At 40.7% G+C, this 15,758-nt stretch overlaps 1 protein-coding gene and 1 long non-coding RNA gene across 5 annotated transcripts in view; both read left to right on the top strand.

The window, feature by feature from the left end:
* Positions 1-12,585, top strand: part of LOC122056450 — a 32,298-nt gene extending 19,713 nt beyond the window's left edge. The window contains exon 3 of one of the 2 annotated variants that reach the window (XR_006133169.1): positions 12,516-12,585. This is a non-coding gene — a long non-coding RNA (uncharacterized LOC122056450). Of the gene's footprint in view, positions 1-10,498; positions 10,542-12,515 lie in introns of those variants that run through there. The other variant, XR_006133170.1, reaches the window with a different exon arrangement.
* A 1,581-nt stretch (positions 12,586-14,166) lies between these two features.
* LOC122056449 (CCR4-NOT transcription complex subunit 10-like) lies at positions 14,167-15,391 on the top strand. Of its 3 annotated transcripts, none has more exons than XR_006133168.1 (5): positions 14,167-14,255; positions 14,710-14,892; positions 14,998-15,084; positions 15,165-15,236; positions 15,335-15,391. XR_006133168.1 is itself a non-coding variant. In XM_042618407.1 (4 exons), exons 2-4 carry the CDS (start codon positions 14,779-14,781, stop codon positions 15,228-15,230), a joined length of 267 nt encoding a protein of 88 aa, XP_042474341.1. In that variant the 5' UTR covers positions 14,167-14,255; positions 14,710-14,778; the 3' UTR covers positions 15,231-15,298. The 3 variants fall into 3 exon arrangements, 1 of the variants encoding a protein (XP_042474341.1); XR_006133167.1 differs by having other exon boundaries at positions 15,165-15,248; positions 15,335-15,382; XM_042618407.1 differs by lacking the exon at positions 15,335-15,391 and having other exon boundaries at positions 15,165-15,298.
* The last annotated feature ends 367 nt before the right edge of the window (positions 15,392-15,758 follow it).

Genomic DNA, 15,758 nt, shown 5'->3' with positions numbered 1-15,758 from the left:
TTGTGTCCCAAGAATTAGGTCAAGATTCTAGGAACCTAAAGAAAACCGTTCTAGTGTTTTCTCCAGATCCTTGGCTTGAGTTTTCAGACTGGAGTTCTCTTCTTCAAGTTTTTGAACTTGAGTTGAGTTTCCAGTCTGAACTGGTTCAGTCAAAGATTTGGAGTCAGTCACTTCTTTAAGAACAGCTACTTCCTTTAGAAGTGACTTAATTCTAAGATTCAACTTAGCTAATTTTCGTAATAAATAATTGACTAAGTTATTGAGTCGAGGGATACTTACAGAGGGATCGAGCCCTTCGGAAATGGATACGGATCTGTGGCTTCGCTCGGACTCGGCCTCCGACTCGATCTCGCTCTCGGATTCGTTGATCTGGTCCCGGGCCATCAACGCAAGTAAACTCGTCTGATCGAGTTCGTCGTCGTCGTCTTTTGAGGAAGATTCGCCCCATGTCGCCTTTAAGGCCTTCTTCCTTCTTTGCTTCTTTGCATCCTTTTGATTAGGGCAGTTGGCCTTGATGTGCCCCTTCTGGTTGCACCCGTAGCAGATCACTTCGAATTTTACCTTAGAACTTGGTTAGGCCTCCTTGGATTGGACTGCCTTCTTTAGGTCCTTCTTGTTGAAGCCTTTCTTCTTCTTGTAGAGCTTCTTTACGAGGTTCACGAGCTCGGTTGTTAATTCATCATCTTCATCGTCTGAATCGGGTTCTTCTTCTGACTCTGGTTCAGTTCTTCGTCGTGATCTCGGTTCACATGTTCGACTAGTATCTGTAACCAAAGCAACCCCCTTCTCGGTTGGCTGTGCATTAGTCTGCTCGTGAAGTTCGAATTCTGAAAATAATTCATCTAATTTAATACAAGATAGATCCTTGGAGACTTTGTAGGCATCTACCATTGATGCCCACAAAATGCTCCTAGGAAAGGAATTGAGTGCATACCTTATGATGTCCCTATTCTCGACCTTCTGCCCAATTCTGTGGAGGGAGTTGAGGATGTCTTGAATTCTTGCGTACAATGAACTTGCCGTCTCACCTTCCTGCATCTTTAGATTATACAGTTTATTAAGTAATAAATCTCTTTTACTAACCTTGGTGTCGGAGGTGCCCTCGTGGAGTTCGATCAGTTTCTCCCAAAGCTCCTTTGCTGATGTGAATGGACCAACTCGATTGAGCTCCTCCTTGGTCAGTCCACACTGGAGGGTGCAGGTCGCTTTGGCATCAGCTTCCACTTTCTTGATTGTGGTCGGTTCCCATTTTTCGCAGGGTGTTGGCTTGCCGTCTTCATCGGATGGGAGTTGTAGTCCGGTCTTGACTATCATCCATGTATCGAATTGCGTCTTCAGGAAGGTTTCTATTCGCCCCTTCCAATATCTGAAGTTTTCTCCGGAGAAAAGTGGGGGACAAATAGTGCTGTAGCCTTCTTGTTGGGTTATCGACATCTTGCAAAAAAAATAAAGATAAAAGAATTCTGTTCCAAGACTGAGTTTTGGATGAGTAGTGCAGGATTAATAAAAAGAGACGAGCTTGAGTGGTATTGACCAACTTCGAGCAAAACCGATTCGAAAAGGAATTAGAATTTAGCTAAAAAGCTAATTTCTAATTGACTCCAAGAAACCAAAAAAAAAATACCACGAAAAAATATTGCGTGATTGGTGGTTGCACCAGATCAACGCGACCCCGCTCTGATACCAATTATTGGATTGAGAAGCGCTAGAGGGGGGTGAATAGCGCTCGTGGCTTTCACTCGGTTCAGAATCGTAAAACTATCGGAGTTAAAACATGCAACGGAATAAAGAAAAACAAACAGAAAGAACACGAGGATTTACTTCATTCGGAGCCTAGATCGACTCCTACTCGAAGGCCCGCGATCCTTGATCACTTTCCGTGGGCAACAACTATAAGCTCGATAAGGTTTACAAGTATAACAATTTACAGCTTAATTTAAACCAAAAATCTTATACCGACAACAATGGATGAAAAAGCAAAGCTCTGGGTCGTCGGTGTCAAGTCGCAGCACTTCCGTGTCGTCGATTTAGCAGCACGCAGTAAGAGGATCACTTGGAATGAGTTGTATTGGCTGCTGCCTCGAGACCTTTATTTATACTGTGTTCAAGGCACCTTCAAACCCTCTCAAGGTGCCTCTAGCCCGCCGAGTCGCACGCGTGGATCAGCACAGACCTGGTCGAACTCTATCTGGTTCAAGGCGCCTTCAGCCTCTCCAAGGCGCCTTCAGCGTTCGGTCCAAGGCGCCTTGAGCTTCATTCAAGGTGCCTCCAGTCTGTTGCGCTGGCTTTTCCTGGCTCGCACCCGAGGCACCTCCAAGCTCCATGGAGGCGCCTCGGACATTGTTCATCCAAGGTTAACTTGTGCTCCTTTGGTTCTGCAAAAATGTTAGTCCCAAACACATACCCTGCAAAACAAAGTTAGCACAAAACAACAGTAAATATGATAACAGAATATAATGCCAGTCTCCGGACTGTCCGGGTCTGACTTCGGATTTCCAACCAGAAACCCTAGGTCGACCCGACGCCTACTGTTCCCTCTACGGGGAACGCGTCCTCACCTACTCCACTCAGGAGATTTACCTGATGCCAGTGCGATCCTCCAGATCGACTGGACTTTTGCTCGGTGCTCGATGCTTCCAGACTTTCTGCTGTACTTCCGCTTCCTGGCTGGTCCAGTCTTTCACCTGGTTCGCGACACCACGACTTTCTACCTAGGGTTACCCCCCCCCTAGGACTTTTGCCTGAAGCACTCGACTCACCAAGACTTTCCGCATAAGGTTACCACCCCCTATGACCTAGGGTTACCACCCCCTAGGGTTTTTACCTTGCCTAACCATAGTTAGGTCTTTTCCTGAAACACTTGACAGACTTGTTAGATTACAACACACCTTAACTTTGAATCCTTTGTCATTATCAAAACTTAGGTTCGATCGTCGGATCCTTCCCGCACCAACAGACCAGACACTTGGTGAGCGAGTTCTAGCAAGTCAAGGGTGACCGGATGCTATGCATGATGTACCAACAGGTCATAGGTGACCGGATGTTGGTTTAGGGGGCTTTGGGCTTGATTTTAGGGCAAAATCAAGGAGCTGGATCGATCAGCCGATCGATTGGCTCATACCCAATCGATCGGCCGATCGATTGGGTGAGTCCCCACGACAAGCTTCCTCCCAATCGATCGATGGATCGATTGGGAGAGGCTCGAAATCGCACAGAACAACGCTGGATCGATCAGCCGATTGATCCAGAGCTCCCAATTGATCGGGCGATCAATTGGGAGGTGTGATTCTTTACAATAAGCCCTGGATCGATTGGTTAATCGATCCAGGCATTTCCCGAGAGCACAGAGGCGCTCTGGATCGACCGAACGATCCAAAGCCTCCCCGATCGATTGGGAGCAATCCAATCGATCAGGATCCGACCGTTGGCGCAGGATATAGCTGTTGACGAGCGCTTCTCTCGGTAGAACTCACGGCTTCCAGCTCCGATCTTCATAGCAGCTTCTCCATAGCATTTTTCACTCTCACCGCCAATTCTGAAGGATCTTGGAGAGACATCCAAGTCAAAGGTTTTCACTGCATATCTTGTAAGATATTTCTTGTATTTGTCTTCCCTTGCTTCTTTGTTGTATTGAGAGTATTGTAAGGTTTCTCCGCCTTCGGTAGTTACCGTAAAGGAGTGTTTTATTAGTGGAGGGTCCATGAGTGTGTGGATCCTTGGACTAGTCACCTCTTCTTGAGGTGGATACTAAGTAAATCTATGAGTTAACGTTGTGTGGTTGTTTCTTTATATTTTTCGCTGCATTTCATCACAAGAAGCAAGCAACGACGAGCACGAGATTGCGCCGAGCTATTCAACCCCCCCTCTAGCTACATTTTGGTCCCAACAAGTGGTATCAGAGCGAGGCCGCTCTTCACCGAAATCATCGCTGGAAGGGGCAAAGAGCTAGAGGGTGTAGAAGTTGGAGCAAATTCTATCAAGTCAAAGACTTCATCATCAAGCTCAACTTCAAATGGAATTCCAAGATGGTCTTGGATTCGACACAAGGGTGCCTCCACCATTCACAATGATGAGCTTCGATATTTAGAGATCAAGGATCGAGAATTTCTTAATGGTGGAGATAGAGCAATGGTTTGCTCTAGTGGAAGGCTTCGAAGCTCCAAAGAATTCAAGGGGCAAAATTCTCAAGAGGAGCAAGTGGAGCCAAGACCAAATTCAAAGATGTGGGGCCAATGACATAGTGACCAAGCTTTTGGTCAATTTATTGCCGAGCAACATCTTGGAGCAAATTAGAAATTTTGAAGATGCCAAAGAGCTATGGAGAAAATTGGCCAAGATTCATGAGATCCCCTCCACTGTACCAATCTAAGAAAAATCCAAAGAGGGTGACTCATTGGAGCAAGACCAAGAGGAGGAGAATTCCGAAGGTGAGAGATGCTCATCTTCCGAAGAAGAAGTCCAAGAAGCTTCATCTTCAAAGGAATGTAATGAAGAGGGCAAGGAGAGGGCATACTCCTTGTTCCATATACAGGACGAAGATGAAGAAGCCTCCACCTCTAGGATTGAGGGGGAGTGTAGATCATTGACACCGGAGCAAGAAGAAGCCTCCACATCCGGGTCAAGAGAAGAAGAGGATGAAGAAGCTTCCACCTCCACAAGTCAAGCTAAATCAAATGGAGGATCAAGTGCCATCCCTACACATGAAGGTATAAATGTTCCAATTAACAATAAAAATCATATTATATGTTTTTAGTGTAGGGAACATGGACACTACAAGAGCAAATGCCCCAAATTGGCCAATAAGAAGGGCCAAGTGGCACTAAAGGGCAAGGTGAAGCCTAAGGAGACCGTCCCCGGAACAAAGAAGAGCAAGGAGCACATTGTGTGCTTCTCTTGCAATCAAAAGGGACATTATAGGAGCCAATGCCCCAAGGGGAAGAAAGCGGTCAAGGCTCATGGAGGAAGCACAACTCAAGGGGGAGCCTCCAAGGTAAAAAGAAAGGTATCATTTATTGAGCCTACTCCTTTGAATAATGGTAAAAAGTATGCTAGTTCTAATTTTTATCATTTTAATGCTATTTACCATAGAAATAGGGAGCATAATAATATTAAAGAAAAACATATGGTTCTCCATGCTAAGACTACCACATCTAGGACTAAGAAGGTAGATAACCAACTAGGAAGTAATCCTAAGGATTTTAGGTATTTACCTAAGAAAAAGAAAAATCAAGGTTTTAGTGAAAAATCCAAGGTTGAGGGATTATGGAGAGAAAATCAAGTCTTGAGGTCAAGACTTGATAAATTAGAAAAGACCCTAAAAAGGATGAAAAATATCCTAAAAGGGAAAAATGAGCATAGCCTAGGTTTAAGACAACAAAAGTCATCCAATGGCCATAGAGGTTTGGGATACAAACCAAAGACTAAGAAGGATGTAATTTCTTACCATAGGGTTCCATATAGCTATGGAACCGAGTCTAGGTCAAATGGTCAAGTCAAAAATACTAGGAAGGTTATTCCTAAGAGTATTTTTGCAATAAAAGTGACTAAGACTTCTAAGAAGTCCAAGAAAGTCAAAAAGAAGGTCACAAGGGAAGAAATCCCTAGAGTTGATCTAGAAAATGTGACCAAGGCTTCTAAGAAGCCTAACAAGGTCACTAGGAAGGTATCTAGGGAAGTTATCCCTAGTAAATACCTAGAGCATCCAAGGAGCACCAATAGGTTTTGGGTTCCTATGAGTATTTTCTCTACCCCTTAAATGGGTTAGAAAGTGTCAACTCTAATTGAAAGGGTAGTTAACCCAATCATGATAAAGTTGGCACTCTAAGAGCATTTTCAAAGTTATTGTTAACCTTTAAAAATGATAAGGATTAATGGCTTACTCTTGGAAAGAGTAAGATATGCCAAAAATTTGAGTATTTGGATATAATTTTAATTGGCACAAGAAATCAAGTCTAAAGAAATGCCAAGTTGGGATGTTGGCATTTTATTGGGAAGTTAAAGGCAAGTCTAGGCCTTATTTTAATTTGTTACTCTTTAAAAGAGTAATTTGTGTCAAAATTTGAGGAATATGCTTAATTTAAATTGGCACAAAATTAGGAAAATCAAAAGAAATGTCAAAATTGAATTTTGGCATTTTCTTGGGAAATAGTGGGCAATCTAGGGTTAAATTTTAATTTAGCTAAGGGTTAAGGATACTTAGATAGATAATCTAGGTATTTCGTTTATGCTAATTTTCCATGCTTTGTTTGTCTATCATATGCCATGACATCATATTTATTTTTACATTCATGTCTTGTTATGAAAAATACAAAAATACCATGTCATGTCATACATACATCATATAGTTATAGGAAATTTTCTTTTGAAAATTATTTCTTTTTGATGTATGCCATAACATATCATGCATTATTTTAATGCCTTGTAATTTATGGACAAATGACATTTATTAACAAATAACATCCTTGGTGGATGTTCATAACCTCAAAATGCCTAGGTAGATATACATGATCCCTAGATTAGGGCAAAACCTAACTTTACATCTCACTATGAACTATAAGGTGACTTGTATGTGGTTTAGTACACATAAAATACAAGTGAGATGTTAGGATGATGAACAAAACTCAAGATGTTGATTTAGTGTATTTTTGTGAGTTTTAAGTTCATCGAACACATAGTTATGTGTTTTCCAATCATTGGGAAAGCTAATGTACAAGTCATGTGCATTGAGCCCAAGGAACATGGTTAGATATTGGTTTTGAAAATCATTTTAAAATTCTTTTGAAAACCTTGGTGAAGACTATCTTTTGATAGTACTCATCATTGAAAAGTTAGACACAAACTAGAAGAAAATACTAAAGTTTTTACAAGTCTTCTAGTTTGTGTCAATCTTGGAAAATATGAAGTATTTTCTTAGAAAACTATTTTTTCTTGATGGTATATGCCCTAAGAAATGTCTACATGAATTTTCATAATTTTTTGAATTTTATAGAATTTTCTAAGGGTTTCTGAAATTCACTGAAATTGAATTTCAGTTTTTCAGTGCTTCAATCGATCACCCGATCGATGGGTGATCGATTGAAGTGCCTCAATCGATCGGGCAATCGATTGAGAGGAGTTTTCTCACGAGCAGAAGCTCGTTGGATCAATCAGCCAATCGATCCACGAAGTCTGAATCGATCAGTAGATCGATTCAGCAAGGTTCAATTGATTGAAACCCAACTCCAATCGATTGGGAATGCTGATTTTGGCTGGTAAAGCCTGATTTCAGCATTTTAGACCATCTTTAGTCTAGGTAACCATTTCTAACCTCTCAAAACATATTTATACACATTTAAGGGGAGTTTTCACGATGAGAACAAGGATGGATTGGTTAAGGAAGACTAAGTCGAAGTTTAAGTTGAGGTTTGGTTTCATTATTGAATTTATGAACCTCAAAACTTCTAATTTTGGGTTGCCTAAAGGTTTAGGGATTCCAAGTCATTGTTAGTGCAACGACAGAAGTTTCGTACATGTCTTTTGGGGGAGTTACTCTTTAAGGACATGAAAAATACTTTTTCACCTTGGAAGGTGGTTAACCTTCTTTCACGGAAATGCTCAAGGTTGAGCATTTGAAAATAATGGAGAGTGGATATCTTCGTTATTCAAGGGGTGTCTGCTCAAGGATGAGCATTTAATGATAGTGAAGGGTATGAGACCTTCATTATCGGGTTGTGAGCAACAAGTGAAGTTGTGAACAACGTTAGGTAACTCTTCAGGGGGAGAGTTTGCTTATTTTGATGTGTGTCAATAGGGGGAGAATAAAAGGGTTTAAGTTAGGCCTTCATTATCTAAGAGGGAGTTTGCCCTCTTAGGGGGAGAACGCAGGGTTTAACTTACGCCTTCATTGCCTAGTGGCGTGAAGGGAGTTGAGGCTATGGGATTAGCCTAACTTAAATGTGGTATTGTCAAATATCAAAAAGGGGGAGATTGTTGGTGCAATATTCCTCAGGTCAAGGTTGACCAAGTTGACTGAGCTTGGACTAAGTCAAGCTCGAGTCTTGATATTTGGGTTTCGATGTTTGACAATACATGTAAACAACACATGGAGATTGCAGGGGCAATTGTTCATGTGGGGAGATTGTGAAGAAGAGTCAAGTAGGTCAAGGTTGACTGGATACTTGACTGGAAAATCCTGGTGAGTGAAGCCAGGTGAAAGACCTAGTGAGTGAAGCTAGGCAGTATGGGATATCCTGGTAAGTGAAACCAGGTGAAAGATGTAAAATATCATAAAATAGAGAATAATGATAAGGGAATTTTCCAGAATTTTTGGAAATTTTTTCGGAATTTTTTTGGAACTCGTATGGACGAGTTAACGGGGATAAAATTTGGGTTCCCGAAAAGGCTTGTTTAGGCTACCCATTTAAGTGAGGAATTGTTTATTTTATAAATTCCTTTTTCTTATTTCTTTTCTTTTACTTTCTTTTTCTATTTTCTTCCTCGCCGAGACCTTCCGCACGCGCCCGACGCCCTCACCCGCGCCTTCTCTTCTTCCTTGCCCTAACTGCCGGCGGTGGTTGCTCCTTTTCGAGTGTACAAAACGGAAGGCCGACTCTTCTCTTCTTCATTTCCTTCATCGCGCCGCCGCCACCTTACTCTCGATTCCGTGGGTTGTGCCCTAGCCGACGCCTTCTTCCCTTCACCGACGCCGATCCAGCCGAGCCCTAGGGCCGGCTGCCACCACTGTGTCGTGCCTTAGGTCGCCCGGAGTCAGTGCCGCTCCTCCCTGTGCCGCCTCATTTGTGCTTGTGCCCTAGCCATCTTCTCGGCCGAGCTTTCTCCACCCGACGGCGCTACCACCTGTAGTACATCGGCGCGGCTTCTTGCTGTGCCCTAGCGCCGGTAGCCGACTTCATCTGTGCCCTAGCATTGTCGCCGGAGTCTTGGATCACCTTCGACCAGTGGAGAGGAAGAAGGTAAGGTGAGTTGGAAAATTTGGGTCATTTCTGGAATTGTTATCTCTGTTGCTTGATCGCAAATTGATTTGACCAGTGGGAAGGAATCTAGTAGGTTGTTTCTATGAATTCTCTTTAGCTCCAGCAGCGAACACACTCTGAGACTGTGGATCAAGAAGCGACAGTGAGGTGAATTGAGGTAAGATGTAGAGAAAGTTATTTCTTTTGGTTACCGTGTACACTTGATTGGAGCTAGGAAAGGTTAAGCGTAGCATGCTGCTGCACACTTGAATTTATTTTGTTAGGTCGGATATACATATATGTATATATATGGATCTTGATCAATTGAATAAAGGAAGGGTTAAGGTTAACGAAATTAACCCTAATTGATTAGTTGGATTTGGAATTTAATTTGGCTAATTGTTGTATGATAGAATTAGCTAAACCAGTCCTTTTGTGTGATAACACAGGAGTTTGACGCGGGACGAGCACTTCGTCACAGAGGTCGTTTAGCTCGATCTATATTGGAGGCGGGTACTTTTGACTTATTGTCTTTGATATGCATAGTAATGAAATTAACAAGTTGCATTAATTATGTTCCTCATTTGTTTCGGTTAATCACTACCCAATTACCTGTTACCTGCTTGATTGATTGTTTGTTTTGCATTTCGTGTTGTTATGTACCTGATTATACATGCTCATAGGGGTAGTGATATAACCATGTTTCACCATGTTCAGGACCTAGGTTTGATACCTTATTTGATTAGTGTACTTTGTTACGATTTGTTCACTATGGTGCACATCATTATATGTCTATAGAGTGGTTTAGTATATTGCCATGCTTAGTGTCATGCACCATTCACATGATTGCATGCTGTGTGATAGATTGCTCCATTATTGTCGAGCACATCGCCAGTTTCATCACTGTTCGGTGCTCCGTTGTGACGCTTATGGATAGCGTGACGCAGCGTGGTAGCACGTCAGTTTGCTCTTCCGGTGCTCCGTTGGTCCGCTCATGGGTAGTGTGACGCAGCGTGTAGCACGTTAGGGACCCCTCCCCGTCATCGTGTACCGGGAGATGAGAGCATTGCGCTCCCCCATTTATGATTTGGGGTAGGAGTATGTATGTACTCCGACAGCATCCCGTCCTCTCGTTCACTCATCAGGAGTAGTGATGCAGAGTGCACGGTTGTCACAGCCCTACCCACTTGGTCCCACTTTTGTTGTGAGTTGGCTGACTGGCGTCAGGGGTGACCATGACATTGGCATCATATGCATGATGCATTTATTGCTTGTGTTTGTGTTTGCTGCATTTATATGCTGCATATTGTTTGGGTACCTATGTTTGACATGCATACAGGATTTCTATATCACTCGGACTGTTTGTCCTTATACCCAGCTCCTGGTTAGTACAGTTTCTCTCCTGTTTACTTCAGATGCATTTTTATCTTCTTTTTATCAGGAGACTGTACACATGATTAGTGCTAGGTGTTATTTCCTTACTTTGCATATCAATTGTACCTGCTGAGTGTTGGACTCACCCCGCCTCCATTGTTGTTATATTTCAGGTTGATGCTGTCAGGAGAGAGAGTTCCAGTTGCTAGTCCCCTGCAGACCACCAGCTATAGTTATCTTTGGTTTTGTTTATGCTTCTCATTTGACTATGTTTTAGACTTGGTTGATTTGATACTGGGATATTGTATGGATTCTTATGATCGATGGATTTTCGTATGGTTTAGATTTGTTCTACTACATGCCTGCCTAGACGGCAGAAGAGGTAAGTTGATCTTATCGTCGGATTTGAGCTTTACAAGTGTAGTTGAGTAGGGTTGATTTCGAGTCAGGGTATTATTATTTTGTTTACTTATTATATAAACTGCGTGGGTAATTGTTTATTTACTGTTATTATTCCAGCCGCATGTGGCTGAGGTATATGAGATGTAGAAAGTTTCAGATTGTCCGCCGTACAGGGGAGGTGCTGCCGAAATTTCTTCGGACAGGGACTCCTCCGGGGCGTGACAAAAGACCTAGTGAGTGAAGCTAGGCAGAAGGAAAATCCTAGTAAGTGAAACTAGGTGAAAGTCCTGGTGAGTGAAGCCAGGATAATGAGAAGTCCTAGTGAGTGAAGCTAGGCAGAAGGAAAATCCTAGTAAGTGAAACTAGGTGAAAGTCCTGGTGAGTGAAGCCAGGCATAGGAAATCCAGATGGATCAAGTTTGATCAGACATCTAGTGTTAGGAAGTCTAAGTAGGTCAAAGGGATTGACCGGATACTTAGCATGAAGAAAAATCCAAGTGGGTCAAAAGGATTGACCGGACACTTGGTGAGCAAGTTCTAGCAAGTCAAGGGTGACCGGATGCTAGGCATGATGTACCAACAGGTCATAGGTGACCGGATGTTGGTTTAGGGGGCTTTGGGCTTGATTTTGGGCAAAATCAAGGAGCAGGATCCATCAGCCGATCGATTGGCTCATGCCCAATCGATCGGTCGATCGATTGGGTGAGTCCCCGTGATAAGATTCCTCCCAATCGATTGGTGGATCGATTAGGAGAGGCTCGAAATCGCATAGAACAACGCTGGATCGATCAGCCGATCGATCCAGAGCTCCTAATCGATCGGGCGATCGATTGGGAGGTGCGATTCTGCGCAATAAGCCCTGGATCGATCGGTGAATCGATCCAGGCGTTTCCCGAGAGCACAGAGGCGCTATAGATCGATCGACCGATCGATCCAAAGCCTACCCGATCGATTGGGAGCAATCCAATCGATCGGGATCCGACCGTTGGCGCAGGATATAGCTGTTGGCGAGCTCTTCTCTCGGTAGAACTCACGGCTTCCAGCTCCGATCTTCATAGCATCTTCTCCACAACATTTTCCACTCTCACCGCCAGTTCTTGAAGGATCTTGGAGAGACATCCAATTCAAGAGGCGTGACTACAACAAGAGGAAGAAGCTAGGGTTAGGGTTTTCACTGCATATCTTGTAAGATATTTCTTGTATTTGTCTTCCCTTGATTCCTTGTTGTATTGAGAGTATTGTAGGGTTTCTCCGCGTTCGGTAGTTACCGTAAAGGAGTGTTTTATTAGTGGAGGGTGCGTGAGTGTGTGGATCCTTGGACTAGTCACCTCTTCTTGAGGTGAATACCAAGTAAATCTACGAGTTAGCGTTGTGTGGTTGTTTCTTTGTATTTTCCGCTACATTTCATCATAAGAAGCAAGCAACGACGAGCACGAGATTGCACCGAGCTATTCACCCTCCCCCCCTCTAGCTACATTTTGGTCCCAACAGCCCCCACGGATTCAGTAGATGAAATGCTTGTCCTTATAACTTCATGACACATTATGGATTTGCAAGATAGTTTTCTGATATTTATGTTGGCTACATTTGAAACATAACCAATTATGTTGGTCTCATCATTGCTGAGACCTTGCAGAAGGTTGCTATTGGTTTCTTAATTTTATTTCTACCGTTAGCTTCCAAATGCAATAAAATCATGTGTATTCACTTTTTCCCCACATAACCTTTCAAGAGGACCTGTACCTGAATAAGGAAATAAGACATCAAATTATATATTTGTATTTTTCAGGTTTTGCACAACAGGACTTCCTAGTGATGTTATTGTCGAAGTTGAAGAAATGACCTTCCATCTCCACAAGGCGAGGGCACTAACTCAGAATTTTTTCTTGAAATTGGCTTGTACCAGTTAGTCATGTTCATTGATATCTTTTGCATTCCTCAATCTTACTATTAACTTAAATCAATTGAAGTGGGAATGTTTTTTTTAAAGCTTTGATATTGTTGTAGTTTTTTCCAAATTGATTTGCATCAGCCAAGTTTTGATTTGAATATTCCTACAGTTGCATTTGTTTCGCAAGTAATACATAGCTGTAACAATTTGAAGGTGTAACTACTTTTCAATTCTACTGGTCATAGTTTTAAGGTTCAAGTCATGGCCTTTATATAATCATGGCCTAGCCTCACAAGTAATGTGGATTATTCAGTACTTACCATTTTAGGCACTCTAAATATCTCATTGAAGGATTTGAAACAGATTTATTCTGAATGTTGTAGTATATTGGATAATGATCAGTTTTGGTATCCGTGCTAGATTTCATGGCTTTGAGTTAGTTTGCGAGGATAGGCAAATTCCTTGTGCTATAAAATTAATTCATGTACTTCTTGCAATTTCCTTTGTTATCAAAAAGTAGTCTTTTGGAAAGGTTAATTAAGAACTCTGATGAAGAGGATATTGTGACAAGACTGGCTGATGTTCCTGGTGGTGCACAAGCATTTGAACTTGTGGCTAAGTTAAACATTAAATTCTTACTTATGGTTATTGAAGTTGGTGTTGAGTACGTTGACTTCATGTGGATCCTACTCTGTGTTGTTTGCTATGAAAAAGAGTGTACTATAATCATGTGTGAACTATGGATATTGTAGATTCCAGAGTGAAAGTCATCAGCCTGCATTAACTTTAGCGTCCTCACCTTTTCTTGCACCTGACCTTTCATAAGACTTCAACTCCTAGTGTGTTTAGCATTTGCATTCCAGATTCATTACATTTCATGCACAGCAAGCTTAGATTCTTTACCACAAATAAATTCTTAGATTTAGTGTTTTTAGAATGTTTAGGTTTTGTGAACTGTTGTGATAATGGAACATGTTGTCTACTTGTTTATTTCTTCACTTTGATTATCATTTGTCATTGATTTAATATGTATTTTAGTTGAAATATAATTCGACTACAACTCTTAAGGATTTTACATTGACTATATTTTACTTGGTTCTTCTCCATACGAAAATCAATTGACCAGTTATTATACAAATCAAGAATGTAAAATTCCTCAAATTTGTTCTATTTTAATTGAAATCTCATTGCTTCCCAAAGATGACAGTGATCCAATGATTCTTTGTTGGGTTTGATATGAAAGAAGAAATTACATATTTGGTATCCACACTTCTACTTTTTGTGTGAAGGCTTTTACACTATTTGTCTTTAGGTCTCCCTAATAGTTGCAACTCAGGGTTTGATGTTGTTTCTCCATGTCAAAATGTATTAATTGGCTGCTATATGAAACATGTCTATTTTTTCCTCTAATTATTTCTATTTTAACTAATATCTTACTCATTTTTAAAGTACATGATGATTTGTTGTTGACTTGTGTACCCAAGAAGAGAAGTTTATTTAATGTATAGTTCTTGTTTGTGTGAACTCTTAATCATTTTCTATTTATTTCAGGTTCTTCATAATATTGCTGTTGCATAATACTTTCGAGATGGTTGCATTGATCCGAGGAATCTCCTTGATGCATTAAACAAGGTTAAAGTAAGTTTACTGAATCACAGGCAATTGATTTTTTGAATTACTTTATGAAGATAATTTCTCATCTTCATACTGACATTCTTGAGGAAACAAATTATTAAACATTAAAGCTATAATCATATTAAACATATGATATTATATGACATGATTATAGTTAACATGTATGATAAGGTTAAACATGATCTTTAGAATCATCCATTCTTCTATAGCAGAAAAGTCTGCTGTTCCTTGGGAATCATGTCTTCTCCAAATCATGGTATTTTGAATATTGCTAATATTTTATTATCTATTTCATGTAATTTCACCATTTTCTCTATCTTTTTTTCAAAGTTGAAAATAATTTAATCCATGTTTATCCATTCAGTCAATATTCTATGATTTCTTAAACTAGCATTGTTCTTGCAACTGGAAAGATATTTTACATGCACTCTTTGATTAATAACTATATTGGTTATAGGAGCAGAGTGAAGAGCTTACACATACTTTTGTGGACCAGACTGACTCTGAGAATAGCTGCCTAGGCTATATGGTTTCAGGGTCTAAAGCTAATATTGCTTTAATTCATCAAAGTGCTGCTATAAATAGCAGTAGAGTTGTCCATGCCCAAGAGTTTGATGTTTCAGTAACAATGCTGAATATTGTATGTAGTTAAACACATTTTGTCAAAATTTTTCTTTCCATAATTAGTGAATGAGTTAATAAATTGCTCTCTTCTTAGTATTTTTGTTAATTTGGTTCTTCACAGGCAATCATTCTCTACCATATCCATGAGTATGCACAGTCATTATCTGTTCTCAAAAAGTTGTTCCAGAATATCAAGCCAATTGAAGAGGTATGCCTTAATTTAATCATCTTATGAGTTATTGATAAGATGATTCTTTTTATTCTGCCTTGCTATTTTTTCCTATGCAGCAAATAGCTCTCCGTGTATGCCTTTTTCTACTGGATGTTGCATTAGCTTGTGAAGATATTTTATAAGTCTCAGTAAATTTCTTTGTAATCAACACCTGGTGTTCTTACTACTTTTTCAACTATGATTTTTAGTCTTGGTTTACTAATATATTATTTATGTGTTTTTACAGTTTACAAATCTCAAGTACTCCAGAGTTGAAATTGATGAAGTGCGGTTCGAGTGGGCTAAATGCATGCTAGATTACATTTGAGTAGGAAAGGTATTTGATTTTTGAAAACTTTGGATGATGCATGCATTTGCATGGAATGTAAATTGCGGATATTGTCCCATGCCAATTTCTTTCTGATGGTGATATTATAGGACTTGTGCAGCATGTATAATTCTTCTGTTTTTGTTCTTTGCTGTAGTTAAGTAGACCAAATGATACTTTTGTTTGACAGATTAGAACAGTGGATGCTTTAACTCAGAAAACTAGGCATTTGAAGGTGAAAAGTGGTGAGATTAGGGAAATGAAAGGCGCAAGAAGAATGGAGCAGGATAGCAAGTTGAACAGATTCTGATTCTCATAATTTAATGTAGCCTCAGCTTGATTT

Source organism: Zingiber officinale, chromosome 3B, assembly GCF_018446385.1.
Source record: "Zingiber officinale cultivar Zhangliang chromosome 3B, Zo_v1.1, whole genome shotgun sequence".
NCBI lineage: Eukaryota > Viridiplantae > Streptophyta > Magnoliopsida > Zingiberales > Zingiberaceae > Zingiber > Zingiber officinale.
Note: the sequence above shows the minus strand (reverse complement) of the source record. Positions and strands in the feature narration are given on the sequence as shown.